Source organism: Camelina sativa, chromosome 8 (genome assembly GCF_030686135.1).
Source record: "Camelina sativa cultivar CO46 ecotype springtype chromosome 8, ASM3068613v1".
Lineage (NCBI taxonomy): Eukaryota > Viridiplantae > Streptophyta > Magnoliopsida > Brassicales > Brassicaceae > Camelina > Camelina sativa.
In genome coordinates, this window is record NC_141887.1 from 30,131,791 (window position 1) to 30,144,675 (window position 12,885).

Sequence of the window (12,885 nt, forward strand, 5' to 3'; positions counted from 1 at the left end):
CCTGTCAAAATTTAATTCTTAGCTAGAAAATATGGTCTTATCGGCAGCTGGTTTTAGTAATTATAGAAAACGATATATATATATACACACACACATAAGAATAGCAACAAGATAAACACATCTCGTAATAGCGTGATATGTGATTATATATGGTCTTGTATTAGTGTAGGGTATATATATATATATATATATATATATATAACAAAAAAGATTTTTCGATAAAAATGTGAAGGACAATAGCTATTATTTTAGTCTTTAGAAGACATATTTTTTTAGTCACACGATAGGTATATCAATGTTACCGTATTACGTATGCGGGATTATTTAAATAAATTTTGTCTTTTGGTCATCATCCGCTAGAATGGGACTAGCTAGAGAGAAGTTGGAATTAATCACGTTCTTGTATTCGACTAATAAAGGGTGTGGATGAGGTGTATTTTAGTTGTCGTTTCTTATATTCAACTTGCGGGGTTGGATCTTACTTTACAAATTGATAGATCGTAGATAGATTTTAATTGTTTCTTTAACAAATTGAACAATCATCAGTCACCTAATTAATAGAGGCGATGGCGAAAATAATTGACTGATTGTTTATGTTATAAGTATTGATACATATATTGTATTTGTATAACCTAACCCTTAATTATAAAAATGTGATGTCTGGTTTATTATAAAAAAAAATGGTATGGATGTCTTCTTAGTGGACCCCATGCTTTCATTATTTTGGACATACTTTGATTCCATGTTCCAATTTTATAATGTGGGAGCGTATAAAATTTGAAGGGATTAAGAAAAAAAAAAGAGAGGTGAAAATGATGAAGTTTGTAGGGGTTAGAAAACTAAAAGGAGGTCGCTGATGATAGATGGCCTTGAATGTTTTGGGCTAACGTAAGTAAGAATACCAAATATGGATAGTCAAGAGTTAAAAAAAAAAAGAAGAAAAGGATATATCAACAAATCAAGTGGATAGAGCCGGTTTCTATGAAAAATAATGAAATCTAAAAACCTATCACAAATTGGGTTGTTTATTTGTAGTGGTAGTATCAATCAATAATAATCACAACAATCTACCAATAGAGAGATCTAAAAGAAAGAATTATATCAAATTTAGTCGTAAATATGCGAGAGAGAATTCCGCCTGCCTTGTTGTTGTTGTTGTTGGTTAAACAATTAGTTGCCGACAAAAACAAAACGGAATAGAAAATAATACTAGTAAGTGAAAATGGGCCTGTGCAAATTAGCAGAATAAATTTGGTCTTCTAATTTAATCTCGCGTGAAAGAAGAATGGGCCTCTTCCAGATCAACAAGAGAAAAAGTCCAACTGTAAGGAGACCGCAATGGAAGAATCAATCATGCAACTCGGACATATCGAATTGGGCCACTTGAGTCTTTCTTTGGACACGAAGAAGAAGATGTCCCTCCCTCATCATCATTGTCGAGAGAGAGACCCTCTTTGGACATAAATAAATGAAGAGGACCAGCCAGCCAGCCAACCAAAAACAGAGCTGAGAGAAGAGAAGATAAGATGGCCTCTCTTCTCTCTCCCGCCACCACCGCCGCCGTAGCATTTCACTCTTGCGGCTTCTCCACAACGCACTCTCCCTTTTCATCCCAAAACAGCCTTTTCCTCCTCAGCCGCCGGAGTTGCATGATGATGCGATGCAGTTTCTCTCCTCAGGACATTCCTCTTGATTCTCTATCTCATCTCCCTGCTGTCCTTGAATTTCAGAATTCCTTTTCGGATTCCCAGAAATGGGGATTCTTTGTTTCCGCCGGACTTGTCTGGTTTTACCTCACGGCCAGGCCCGGCGTTCTCATCGGCGCCATTGACGCCTACCTTCTCGCTCCCCTCCAGCTTGGCCTCGACACTCTTTTTGGGACTAGGAGGTTGAAGAGGTCCGATTTCTTGGTCACTGAGAAACTCGGCGAAGGCTCTTTCGGCGTGGTTTATGCCGGCGTCCTGCTCCCCAAGAACTCTACTGTTAATAATGATGACGTCAGGGTTAGCAAAGCTCGAGCTAAAGCTATGGACTTTACCGGAGAATTCAAGCAGAGAGTCATTCTCAAGAAGGTATGTCTACATACGTACATACCCCTTGACCTGAACTGATACAAGTAAAATGAAAGACTCATCATCAGTAAATAATGCAGGTGAAGCTAGGAGTACGAGGTGCGGAGGAATTCGGCGACTACGAAGAGTGGTTCAACTACAGACTCTCAAGGGCGGCTCCTGAGACCTGCGCTGAGTTTCTCGGAAGCTTTGTCGCAGACAAGACCAACACCATGTTTACCAAAGGCGGCAAATGGCTTGTCTGGAGGTTCGAGGTGCTCTTCTTTACCCCTTAATTAATATATCTATTTAATTATATCTCCGCTCTGCTGGTTTGATGAGAATGTCTTCTTTCAACAGGGAGACCGTGACCTCGCTGATTACATGAAAGATCGGAGCTTCCCTTCCAATCTGGAGTCCATCATGTTTGGCCGCGTTCTCCAAGGCGTCGAGTCTGTGAAACGTCGTGCATTGATCATTAAGCAGATCATGCGCCAGATCATTACATCTCTCAGGAAAATCCATGGTACGGGCATTGTTCACCGGGACGTTAAGCCTGCCAACTTGGTGGTTACAAAGAAGGGCCAGATTAAGCTCATCGACTTTGGTGCTGCTGCTGATCTTCGCATTGGCAAGAATTACATCCCCGACCGCACATTGCTCGATCCCGACTACTGTCCTCCTGAGCTCTATGTCCTCCCTGAGGAAACGCCTACTCCTCCTCCCGAGCCTATAGCCGCTTTGCTTTCCCCGATTCTCTGGCAGGTCGTTTTCTTCTTTCTTTCTTCTCTTGTATGCCTTCTTTACTTCACTTGAGTCTCTGTCTGATATTTTTGGAGTGCTGTTTCTTACAGTTGAATAGTCCGGATCTTTTTGATATGTATTCTGCTGGGATAGTGCTTCTGCAAATGGCGGTTCCGACCTTAAGATCTACTGCTGGTCTTAAGAATTTCAATTCGGAGATCAAGTCTGTTGAATACGATCTTAATAGATGGCGGGACAGAACTCGGACGAGGCCAGACTTGAGCATACTCGATCTCGACTCCGGCAGAGGGTGGGACCTCGTCACTAAACTCATTTCCGAGAGAGGTTCTCTGAGACGCGGACGCCTTTCAGCTGCTGCTGCTCTCAGACACCCTTATTTTTTGTTGGGTGGTGATCAAGCTGCCGCTGTTCTTTCAAAGCTCAGTTTCAGCAAGTGACTCTGCTTTTTTTAATTCTTATCATGTAAATGTACACAATAACAACACAACTCTGTTCGTTAAATACATATATATATTTCTGCTTCCTTCTTGATTCACAATCCAACGAGTTTTGTTATGCCTGAGCGGTTTTGCATATCAGCCGTCATCATCAGGTCTTAAATCATAGCCTGCAGAGGTATATACTCGTCTGGAATCTCCCTCCAAGGTAAGTTTAAACACTCATCTTGATTCACATATATAAATAATATTAAACACCTGTATACACTTATCATTGTATTCTTGTGATTCACAAAAGGTTGTGATACTTAAAGCTCGTCGTGCGAGAGGAGGGCATCTAGAGCAGTGTGATTCTTTTTCTTGCATCCCCACTTGCATCTCCAGCTACACAAGGAGTTGAAGATGGCGAGTCGCTTCGACTGCAGAGATATGATCTTTGAAGCGGTGTGCGCTCTTGTGAGGTAAACTGCGTAGCCGTCATCCATGAACTCTGCTCCCTGAGGGAAGACCTGCCACACTAGACTTCCAGCACCAGCCCCTCCTTTCCTTGTTGAGTTGAGGGTCATCTTGTACACCGTATTCAACATCATGTCACGGAAAGATGTGTTGAAACCAGGGTCATGTGCGGACACACCAAACTCTGTGAACAGAACCGGCATTCCCAAGTACATCTCTGCGTCCTCCACATGAGATTGCATCCAAGAGCTAGTGAATTCCAAGAAAGAGTTTGATACTGCCGGAGATATCCTACAGGGAGATATCCTACAGTTAGCAATCATTTACATACTCCGTTTTAGCTCTTGTCTGTTTTCAGATTCAGGGCAGTGTCTGTTTCTTGGGAGTATTGCATCGAAACTTACCAGGTATCTGGATAAACGTGAACCGTAGCAAAATCGACGCCAAGAGCCTGATTATTTCTGATGAAGTCAGTTCCGACTTGTGCAGCGTAGGAGTTGGGATTGTATCTGGTTCTCGCAGGGGCAGAGGGACCATAAAAGCCTTCAAGTCCGATCTCCACCAAATGTTTAGCGTCTATGCTTTTCACAAAAGCCGCCATTTCTTGTATCCAGGATTGGAGTTTGTCACCGGAGGGATCAGAGGGGCAGCGAGGCTCATTCATGAGTTCCCAGGCGAAGATTGTGGGGTCGTTCTTGTAAGTTATGTTTGTGTAGGTGTTCACTCTATTCAGCACCGTCTGCAACGCAACCACATTCAAGTTACAAAACAAAAAGAGGTGCTTTTCGGATAAATAAGCAGTGAGATGGACAGAATAATCACCCGGACATGAGACTGGTAGAAGTTTCTGAGAGTGGGGTTGGTGAAGAAGTCGTCATCAGAGGTGAGATTAAGGCCGGAGGCGTTCCCCCATTTAACATACTGAGCTTTGCCGCCATATGCGTCCCAGTTGTTGACCAATGACAGTATAAGTCTGATCTTGTACTTTCTGGCCTCGCTCACCACGAAATCCAGGGCCTGCCCAATTGCTCAAACCTTGAAATAGAAAAAAAGTGTTGAAGGTAGAAGCTTTAGATGTAGAGATATATACCTTGAAGACCTCTTCATCGTAAACAGAGGGAGATTTTTGGAGAGCTCTCCATTGGCCGTCATTGAAAGCCCATGTCCTGCCTACCGTCATTCCAACTGCGGAGGCTTGTTGGAACACTTCCGTCACTTTGCCTCTCGTGGAATTGTCAGCTGCAAGAACCATCATCCAGTATGTGTTGAAGCCATTCACGTAGAATGGTTGTCCATTTTGGGTAAATTGCATCCCTTTCCTCTCAACCATCTCCCACTCTTCTTCTCCTACTGATTCTTCTGAGTTAAACCTGCAAAAATCACCCTCAACTTTGTCATTCTTCCCTACAGGTAAATTAATTCCGAGACTAATTTTTTGAATGATCGTGTAATGTTGTTAGTACTCATGGGACTCGCTGTCAAAGTCTGCGAGAGCTCTGTTTTGTGTTAGAATTATGAAACAGAGCACGATTCTGAATCCTAGTCGGTCCTTCATTTTTGCAGGTTTATGGATGAGAACAGATTCATCCTCATTTGGATGCATTTTGAAGTATATATATTCAAAGCCAACAAAAGATGGACTCAATTTTTTATAATCCAAAACTTTAACTTACAAGGCAAGAGAATGGGTCCTAGGTTTCAGCACATGTTGGAGAGATATCAATCAGAGGACTGATACGTGAGACAGTTCCAAAGTAATCTGTCACTGCCAAGCTAAGATTCGAAGCGCACCCACTAGCGTTAGCTGACATGTCCATTTCAATTTTTCCGTGCAAGCTTCGGACCAACCCACCCATCTTTTAAAGTCAATTCATAGAGAAGTGACTGATGAGTCATCCTTTTTTTGTTTTGTTTCTTTTCGTTTTTTCTCAGGATTTCTGGTTGAGCACGAAAATGCACAATGTGATCTAACTCCTCTTTACCGTCACAGCTCAATTGCCGGAAATAAAATTAAGGAAACTCGTGTTTTTGCATTACCTTACATTACGTGCATAGAAAAGACACGTTACTCTCAGCAAATTTGCACCGTTTGCGTGCTGCCTCAGCAACTGATCATTAACATTAACGAACTTCCATTAGGCATACACTAAAAACAACATCTCAGAAATGATTTCCAGAGTTTTAGCTCAGCCCTATATCTCTCAGGAAAACATCTTCTGGTTCAAGTTTAATTAGTATTGTAAAGAAAAACATCTTCTGGACTGGTTCAAGATTGTACATCTGACTAACAAAGTCAGAAGAGGTTGCATATACAAGAACTCACTATAATCCTCCTTACAGCGAAACCTTGCCCAGCAGGTGGCTCTATAAGTTCCATATCTTGATGAGTTAGTTAAAGGGGACTTGGTACATTGATCAATGCTGCTAAACCACACTGCACAAAACAGAGCCAAAATATCTGTATCATTTTATCTTATCATCTTTCCCCTGATCTGAATGTTGCAGAGATGATTCTACTTACCATCTCACATCTGAGAGTGAAGAGACCATTATATTCCCCGAGAGCTGTGTCAGGACTTTTGCAGCAGATGCAGATTACGAACGCATCTAAGACAATGAGTACATATCACACAAGACTCCCATTGCTAGAAAAAAAAAACATATAAATACGGAAGACTAGTTATGGAATTTACCAATGTATCTCCGTAACACAGCTTGAAAATCCCTATGAGACACTAAACCCTTCATCTCTAGCCGTTGCTGTTTGTTCAACAATCCTTTTGTATCCATTTGGAGAAGCAAGAATTTCATAACATGATCTGGCTTCCTATGCATCCTGAACAAGGAAGGTATAGTAAAGAAAGAGTGATACATCAGTCGACTCAACAAGTAGAGTTAAAAGGAAAGATCAATAACGAAATATAGAACAAGTCGTACGTTCTGCAGAGATCAGCAAAGTTTAAACAAACTGTTACCGTCCCTTGTGCAAGGAGATGAGGAGGCATCATTACTGTTCTTGGCCTTTCTGTAGAAGCCTCAAGATCGTCATCACGAAGCCTATCAAACGCCCTACGCAAGAGCTGCGGAGCATAGAAAAAGCAGCTCGGGTCATAGTCAAGAACCACAGAAGAGAAAAAAAAAAAAAAAATACACCAATAGCATAAATAAAGACTACCTCCTTGTAGCCATAATCTGGCTCATCAAAGTTCTGGCAAGATTGACTGTGTGGTGCATTATCCTCTGTCGACAACATCAATAAATAGTATAGTTAGTAGCTTCAGACACCATTATAGATATGAGTTCGATTAATTAATTAATTGATTATCTTCCTTTGGAAACCTAATTACTTACCCAAAAAGTGTCCTCCTTCCTGCAACAAGATGTTGCCTTCGCGTACCAGAGGCTTGCTCTTCTTCTTCTTCTTCTTCTTCTTCTTCTTGGAAGGGTCAAATCCACTGATCTACATCAGCATAAGCTTTAGCAAATTGGAACCCGGAGAAACGGTGATATAAGGGATGGAGAAGCATACCCATGAAGAATCGCTATCTAAAACCTCGGCTTCAAGTTTCCAGCACCGCTGCTTTTGCTGTAAATCCATCGTCACCGGCGGGTCGGACTAGTTTCAACGATGATCGGATCGGAGCTAAGTTAAATATGAACGAGGGTTTGTCATTGGGCCCGTATTGGGCCTTCAGGCTTTATTTTTCTGTCAACAAATAAATAAGGATATATTGGATTTATTACAATGTTCTTAGAAGGTAACTAAATTGGTTCAAAAAGGTTGAGTTGAGTCAAAAAGGAGTAAATGTTTTTTGTACAGAGATAGTTGTAGTCAGCGAGGAGCGATGCTGGGAACAAAGCCGCTGCTGAGATCGCTTCCTAATAGGCTCGACGATTCGTAAAGGTCTCTGGTCACATTCGACGACGATGTTGAGAGCACTGACGAAGACGATGCCATTTCCATTCTTGCCTCCTTATCCGGGGCTTCTTGGAGCAGTGCCTCCAGCTCTTTCACTACCTCCGCCATACCCGGCCTCATCTCCGGTGAGTCGTGGCTACACCTTAGTGCCAAAGCCGCAAACTTTTCAACACTTTCTATCGACCACGGCTCCATTCTCTTGTCTATCAGCGATACCATCATATCCCTCTGATCCGCTGTCTTCACCTCTCGCACGATATTTTTGCCATGGGATATGGCGTGCATACCAGTCAGCAGCTCCAAGAACACAACTCCAATGCTGTAAACATCGCTCTTGTCCGTCAGCTTGTGTGTCAGGAAATATTCCGGATCCAGGTACCCCTGCAACATTCAAATAAACTAAGCATATGGGATTATATGTTGTGCCAAAATATAGATTTTTCACATTATTCATTTTTGATGACTCACTGGAGTCCCACGGACAACGGTTGAGACGTGTTTAGGCACATCCTCTTCGTCTTCCAACACAGGAGCAAGTCGAGACAGTCCAAAGTCCGCAACTTTGGCATTGAAGTTAGGGTCAAGGAGGATGTTACTGGCTTTGATGTCTCGGTGGAACACTGGCGGGTTGGCTTCTGTGTGAAGGTAGAGAATGCCTTTGGCTGCCCCCAACGCAACACGAATCCTCATCCCAAAGCTCAATGACTCCTTCCCCTTAGCTGCATCACCAAATATTTTCTATCAGTTAAAGAAAACCTAAATGACACACATCCAAAAAAGCGCCCCCATAAATCTTAGTGACTTTCTACCAGACAGCCAGTCGCGCAGGGTGCCATTTGGCATAAATTCGTACACCAGCATCTGCACATTCAGTAACTTCATCATAAGCAATTATATTACAAAAATATCTATTCAGGCGGCTCTACTGGGTACAAGAGAGTACCTGCTCGCCTTCTTCGTCACAATAACCGATCAGTGACACTAGATTCCGATGATGCAACCTCGAGAGCAATTCTATTTCATTCAAGAACTCCTTTTCACCTTGCAAAGAACCCTCATCTGCTCGCTTTACTGCAGCAACCGTTTTGTCAGATAGCACACCTCTGTAAACCTTTCCATAGCCTCCGCGTCCAACCAAAGTTGAGCTGCTAAAATCGTCGGTGGCCTCTGCTAGTTCTTTGAAACTGAAGCCTCTTATCCCAGAATTCATCAAGGAAGCCTTCGAGGCTGACAAATATATATAACAGATTCAGTTAAAGTTGGTTCTATATCTCTAAGTGGGATAGATTCGGAATGGAAGATTCGATTGAACTTACAAGACCGTCTTCTAGATATCTCTCGCTCGTGTTTGCTGTATCTTCTAAGCAACAAGGCTGCAACCACGGCAGATATCGCAACAGCAGTAACTACAGCCCCTGCAGTTATTGCTGCTAATCGTCCCCAGCTGACGCCTTTCCTTTCACTGTTGAAGTTAACTGAGGAGATAAAAAGAAGACTTCCACTTAGCAGTCAATATCGATCTGCTTGTGTTAAATAAACACTTATTAGGTTAAAGACGCGCACCATATGAATAAGGCCCCTGCAGAGTGAAGTTGAGCAGTTCGTACGGGCCGAATAAGTCGCTACCAGGAAATCTCCATGAAGCGAATATGTCCCGGATTCTGAGAACTTCACTGCTGTTAAACGTTCTTGTATAGGTTTCATTAACTTTCGGGAAAAGTTTTAGATACATCCTCAAACGAGGCCCTTTCTCCCATTGATATGAGTCGATCCAGAGTTGATATGGTTCCATCTGAAGGAAATCAGCAACATACTCGTCAAATTGATCAATATATGGAGGGAAGTATGAGAAGCTAGGACTTTTGAGACGATATCCAATTCTGAGAGGCGCTGCGCAAAAGCATCGTAACGGGGATGCTGGGCTGTATTCGTAGAAGTCAGGAGTCGGACAGGCTAGTGGAGGACAGTCCAGCGCAGAATTAGTTGAGTTGGTTGGTAATGATGTCCACTCTTTTCCTTTGGACTCACAAAAAAGGTTTGCATTTGATATGCTTCCATTTTTGCAGATCGGGTTACCATCAAGCCTGTAAATTAATTAAACTCCCTGTAATAAGCATTCAAGACATGAACATAAAAAAAACCTGAAGTACTAATACGACTAAGAAGACGCACCTTAAAGTGATATTTTGTGGAAGAGTTAGATCTCCTTGCACTCGTGACAGAGAATTATTCCTAAGATCACTGAAGGGAAACGAGAGAAAAACAGGAAAATTAGAGAAGTTGATGAATTGCTACTGAATGCAAGTGAAGTAGGGAAACAATGATTTTACAGTAGAAGTCTAGCTTTTTTCAATAATGAGATATTCGTCCAAAGGGAATCAGGGACAGATCCAGATAACACATTGTTCTTCAGCAACCTGCAGAAGATGACATTTTTATTTGCGAAGTCAGTATTGCTACTCACAAGCTTATTCACTTTGGATATAGCGTAACACAAATATAGTAACTCACAGCATCTGAAGCAAAGGGAGATCTGAGAAGCTCTGTGGGATGGATCCGTTAAGTATGTTGTTTGATAAATCACTGTAATTAACCAGTATAATACTCAAAGCAGTAAGGTATACGTGGAAACAAAATTGAAAATCTGAAAAAAGAAATTGAATTAACAACTGTATAGAGCATACATGGTTGTCACATCCTTAGAAAGATTAGAAGAAGGTATAGGTCCAGTGAGCTCATTCCAGCTCAGGTCCCTGTGTGAACAAGAAGCACAAACACATTCACAACATTGGAAAGAGAATCCATGCATTGAGATTGATCATAACTTACAAGTATTTGAGATGACGTATCCTGCTAAAATCAGGAAGTGCCCCTTTCAAACTACAATTTCTAAGACTCCTGAAAGTGCAAAAAGACGAACGAACATAATAAGCTCTCTCTATATCTTTGAAGTGAAACAAGGACTTAAGATTACAGTGGCCCAAAACGTACAGCTTCAGAATACTTGAAAAGTTTCCATAGGAAGCTGGGATATCAGATCCACTGAAGTTGTTATTATCCAGTTGCCTGCAGCGGAGGATAATAACCATAAATTTAACGAATTACTTTTAGAACGAGGTAAACACACATAATAGAGAAACATACAGGATTTGCAGGTTTGGCAATGCAGAGAGTTGTGGTGGAAGATTTCCAGATAAATTATTGTTGTCTAGCAGCCTGTAAATTTAGTTTGACCCTTTAAGGCTTTAGCATCATAATGTCACAAAATTATGGAAACACTGGCAACATTGTGGCAATGACTCACACATGAAAGATGTTAGTAAGATTGGAAAGCTCAAGTGGAATCTGTCCGCTCAACGAATTATTGTTGAAGTGACTGTACAAGGCCAAAAGAAAAATATTATGAGATGCTACTGGAAAACCTGCATCTAAGGTTGACATCAGTGTCTGGCTTGATGTTCAGACTCACAGATGTTTCACTTTTTTCAAGTTGGAAAAGGACTTTGGTATTGGTCCTGTGATGTTATTCTCATCTATCTGGAACCTGTTCAAGTTCGGAAGATAACCGAGTTCGCTTGGTAAAGACCCTGAAAGTTTGTTTCCATTCAGCAGCCTGAAAACATGTTACAGAATCAGAAGATAAACAAGGTGAACACATGTGCTTATCAAAAGTGTTCCATCTAGAGCAATGCTTATTTATCAGGTAGTTCCAACTTACAAGAGTACCAGGGATGATATCTGTCCTATTTCCTTCGGAATTGAACCACTTAAATTGTTCCACATGAAATCTCTTCATAGATTCAACATGAAAGAATAATTTTACAGTCAGTAGAAATTGGTGTAACCAAAATATAAGGCGTTCCCGTATGCACACTTTGCAAAGCTTAACATCTTGAAACTTACAATATTTCAAGATGAACTAATTTTTGGAGCTCTGGTGACAAACTTCCAGAGAGGTTCATATTCATCAACAGGCTGCTTGACAACAAAAGAAAGGACATCACAGTCATGCAAACAATGGTTTGGAGAGAGAGAGAGAGAACAAAAAAAGACAAGGGAGCCAGCTTCTCCCAAAAGTTAAGCCTGTTAACTCCAGCAGACTAACAAGGAAAGCAAGAAGACACATACGGAAAAAGAAAAAGAAAAAGGACCAAGTCATACAGTTCTCGGACATGCAGGTAGTCGTCAGTACCAATCTCATTAAAGCAGATAACTCCTGTCCAATTTGATCTGCAAGGGTCTCCTCTGTTCCAATTTCTCAAATTGTCTTTAGGGTCAATTAAACTTCTCTTAACTGATCGTAAAGCAGTGACTGTGAACGGAAAAAGATAGTTGAAAATCAGGTAAGAGAAGATGGAATTTTGGGGAGCAGTATCGTTCTCAGAAACAAAGATAAGAAGAAGAAGAAGATTAAAACTGTAGTCACCTTCAGAAGGGTGTGTTCTTAGTGCATCGGCAAGAAGAAGGAGGAGAACACAACAAGACGCAACAAGGAGCGCATGTAGATAGACGCTTTGAGGCAACATCATGATACCTTAAGAAAACGTGACAGCGTAAGAAGCAGAAATATAGATGTATAAAGATTAAAGCAGTGTTGGTTTCTAGGAAGATGAAAGAAATCAATATGCGAGGGGGTATAAGATATGAGCAATTAAGTCAAATCCAACAGCAGCTGCACAAGGTGCTCGTATTTATGACAGAAATAGACACAAGAACTAAAATTCAAATCCAAGCATTCAAGAGCTCAAAGCCAAGAAAGATGATGACCTCACTGTTTGGATCAGCTATACATACCCAAAGTCAATATATGCAGACGACAATGCAGATCAAATCAAAGGGCACTAATCATCGTCGGGAAATTAATCGAGCGAGAGAAGAAATGACCTTGATGATGGGGGGTTCTTTGGTTTGATGATGATCTGGACTTGTCTGCCATTTAAAAAAATCAGAAAAGCATAAACCTTTACAACGCCCAAGTGGTAAAAAAAAGAATGTAAACTGGGTTGACTCTACCTGCTCGTCCAGGAGCACAATCGTGCCTCGTGCGTGAGCTTTTTTTTTGACAAAAATAAGAAAGCCATTACAATCGATCGGCAAAACCCAACCCAACCTAACATAGACGGCGTTTTGAAAGTGACCGACCCCCCCCCCCCCCCCCCCCCCCCCCCCAGAGAGAGACAAAGAGAGACGCGCTCTTTGTGGGTCCTTTTTCTTCTCATTGTTGTCATATTAATGGTCAACTCCTCCTTTCTTCTCA

General features: G+C 41.6%; 4 protein-coding genes across 15 annotated transcripts; 1 reads left to right on the forward strand and 3 right to left on the reverse strand.

Moving 5' to 3' along the window:
* Positions 1-1,090: 1,090 nt before the first annotated feature.
* LOC147940651 (serine/threonine-protein kinase STN8, chloroplastic-like) lies at positions 1,091-3,345 on the forward strand. Its single transcript, XM_087461542.1, has 4 exons — positions 1,091-2,072; positions 2,153-2,326; positions 2,412-2,816; positions 2,906-3,345. Exons 1-4 carry the CDS (start codon positions 1,527-1,529, stop codon positions 3,251-3,253), a joined length of 1,473 nt encoding a protein of 490 aa, XP_087317668.1. The 5' UTR covers positions 1,091-1,526; the 3' UTR covers positions 3,254-3,345.
* Positions 3,241-5,522, reverse strand: LOC147940652 (mannan endo-1,4-beta-mannosidase 6). 3 transcript variants are annotated; one of them, XM_087461545.1, is made up of 5 exons: positions 5,383-5,522; positions 4,800-5,079; positions 4,532-4,726; positions 4,114-4,448; positions 3,241-4,000 (listed from the first exon to the last, which is right to left on the reverse strand). In XM_087461545.1, exons 2-5 carry the CDS (start codon positions 5,037-5,039, stop codon positions 3,562-3,564), a joined length of 1,209 nt encoding a protein of 402 aa, XP_087317671.1. In that variant the 5' UTR covers positions 5,040-5,079; positions 5,383-5,522; the 3' UTR covers positions 3,241-3,561. The 3 variants fall into 3 exon arrangements, with proteins under 3 accessions (XP_087317671.1, XP_087317670.1, XP_087317669.1); XM_087461544.1 differs by lacking the exon at positions 5,383-5,522 and adding an exon at positions 5,173-5,350; XM_087461543.1 differs by lacking the exon at positions 5,383-5,522 and adding an exon at positions 5,173-5,350 and having other exon boundaries at positions 3,465-4,015.
* Positions 5,344-7,378, reverse strand: LOC147940653 (eukaryotic translation initiation factor 2 subunit beta-like). Of its 2 annotated transcripts, XR_015563786.1 has the most exons (9): positions 7,239-7,378; positions 7,061-7,169; positions 6,885-6,949; positions 6,647-6,789; positions 6,403-6,545; positions 6,231-6,316; positions 6,033-6,143; positions 5,747-5,817; positions 5,344-5,646 (listed from the first exon to the last, which is right to left on the reverse strand). XR_015563786.1 is itself a non-coding variant. In XM_087461551.1 (7 exons), exons 1-7 carry the CDS (start codon positions 7,305-7,307, stop codon positions 6,102-6,104), a joined length of 657 nt encoding a protein of 218 aa, XP_087317677.1. In that variant the 5' UTR covers positions 7,308-7,378; the 3' UTR covers positions 5,825-6,101. The 2 variants fall into 2 exon arrangements, 1 of the variants encoding a protein (XP_087317677.1); XM_087461551.1 differs by lacking the exons at positions 5,344-5,646; positions 5,747-5,817 and having other exon boundaries at positions 5,825-6,143.
* On the reverse strand, positions 7,375-12,884 carry LOC104709039 (putative LRR receptor-like serine/threonine-protein kinase At1g06840). 9 transcript variants are annotated; one of them, XM_087461534.1, is made up of 22 exons: positions 12,642-12,884; positions 12,423-12,557; positions 12,055-12,162; positions 11,790-11,940; positions 11,532-11,603; positions 11,347-11,418; positions 11,098-11,241; positions 10,933-11,004; positions 10,773-10,844; positions 10,620-10,694; positions 10,458-10,526; positions 10,313-10,381; positions 10,140-10,211; positions 9,959-10,045; positions 9,801-9,869; positions 9,192-9,712; positions 8,945-9,103; positions 8,572-8,855; positions 8,438-8,489; positions 8,097-8,347; positions 7,528-8,009; positions 7,375-7,415 (listed from the first exon to the last, which is right to left on the reverse strand). In XM_087461534.1, exons 3-21 carry the CDS (start codon positions 12,155-12,157, stop codon positions 7,542-7,544), a joined length of 2,862 nt encoding a protein of 953 aa, XP_087317660.1. In that variant the 5' UTR covers positions 12,158-12,162; positions 12,423-12,557; positions 12,642-12,884; the 3' UTR covers positions 7,375-7,415; positions 7,528-7,541. The 9 variants fall into 9 exon arrangements, with proteins under 9 accessions (XP_087317660.1, XP_087317659.1, XP_087317663.1 ...); XM_087461533.1 differs by having other exon boundaries at positions 7,407-8,009; XM_087461537.1 differs by having other exon boundaries at positions 7,407-8,027.
* Position 12,885: the final 1 nt, after the last annotated feature.

Coding starts and splice junctions, on each gene's coding strand:
- LOC147940651 (XM_087461542.1), top strand. CDS start 1,527: ATGGCCTCTCTTCTCTCTCCCGCCACCACCGCCGCCGTAGCATTTCAC. Junction 2,073..2,152: donor AGAGAGTCATTCTCAAGAAG/GTATGTCTACAT, acceptor TAAATAATGCAG/GTGAAGCTAGGAGTACGAGG. Junction 2,817..2,905: donor TTTCCCCGATTCTCTGGCAG/GTCGTTTTCTTC, acceptor TGTTTCTTACAG/TTGAATAGTCCGGATCTTTT.
- LOC147940652 (XM_087461543.1), bottom strand. CDS start 5,312: ATGCATCCAAATGAGGATGAATCTGTTCTCATCCATAAACCTGCAAAA. Junction 5,080..5,172: donor TTTGACAGCGAGTCCCATGA/GTACTAACAACA, acceptor TGATTTTTGCAG/GTTTAACTCAGAAGAATCAG. Junction 4,727..4,799: donor ACGATGAAGAGGTCTTCAAG/GTATATATCTCT, acceptor GCAATTGGGCAG/GCCCTGGATTTCGTGGTGAG.
- LOC147940653 (XM_087461551.1), bottom strand. CDS start 7,307: ATGGATTTACAGCAAAAGCAGCGGTGCTGGAAACTTGAAGCCGAGGTT. Junction 6,790..6,884: donor CAGATTATGGCTACAAGGAG/GTAGTCTTTATT, acceptor TATGCTCCGCAG/CTCTTGCGTAGGGCGTTTGA. Junction 6,317..6,402: donor TGTGTTACGGAGATACATTG/GTAAATTCCATA, acceptor TCATTGTCTTAG/ATGCGTTCGTAATCTGCATC.
- LOC104709039 (XM_087461534.1), bottom strand. CDS start 12,157: ATGATGTTGCCTCAAAGCGTCTATCTACATGCGCTCCTTGTTGCGTCT. Junction 11,005..11,097: donor TTGAAAAAAGTGAAACATCT/GTGAGTCTGAAC, acceptor GGCCTTGTACAG/TCACTTCAACAATAATTCGT. Junction 10,845..10,932: donor CTTACTAACATCTTTCATGT/GTGAGTCATTGC, acceptor CTAAATTTACAG/GCTGCTAGACAACAATAATT.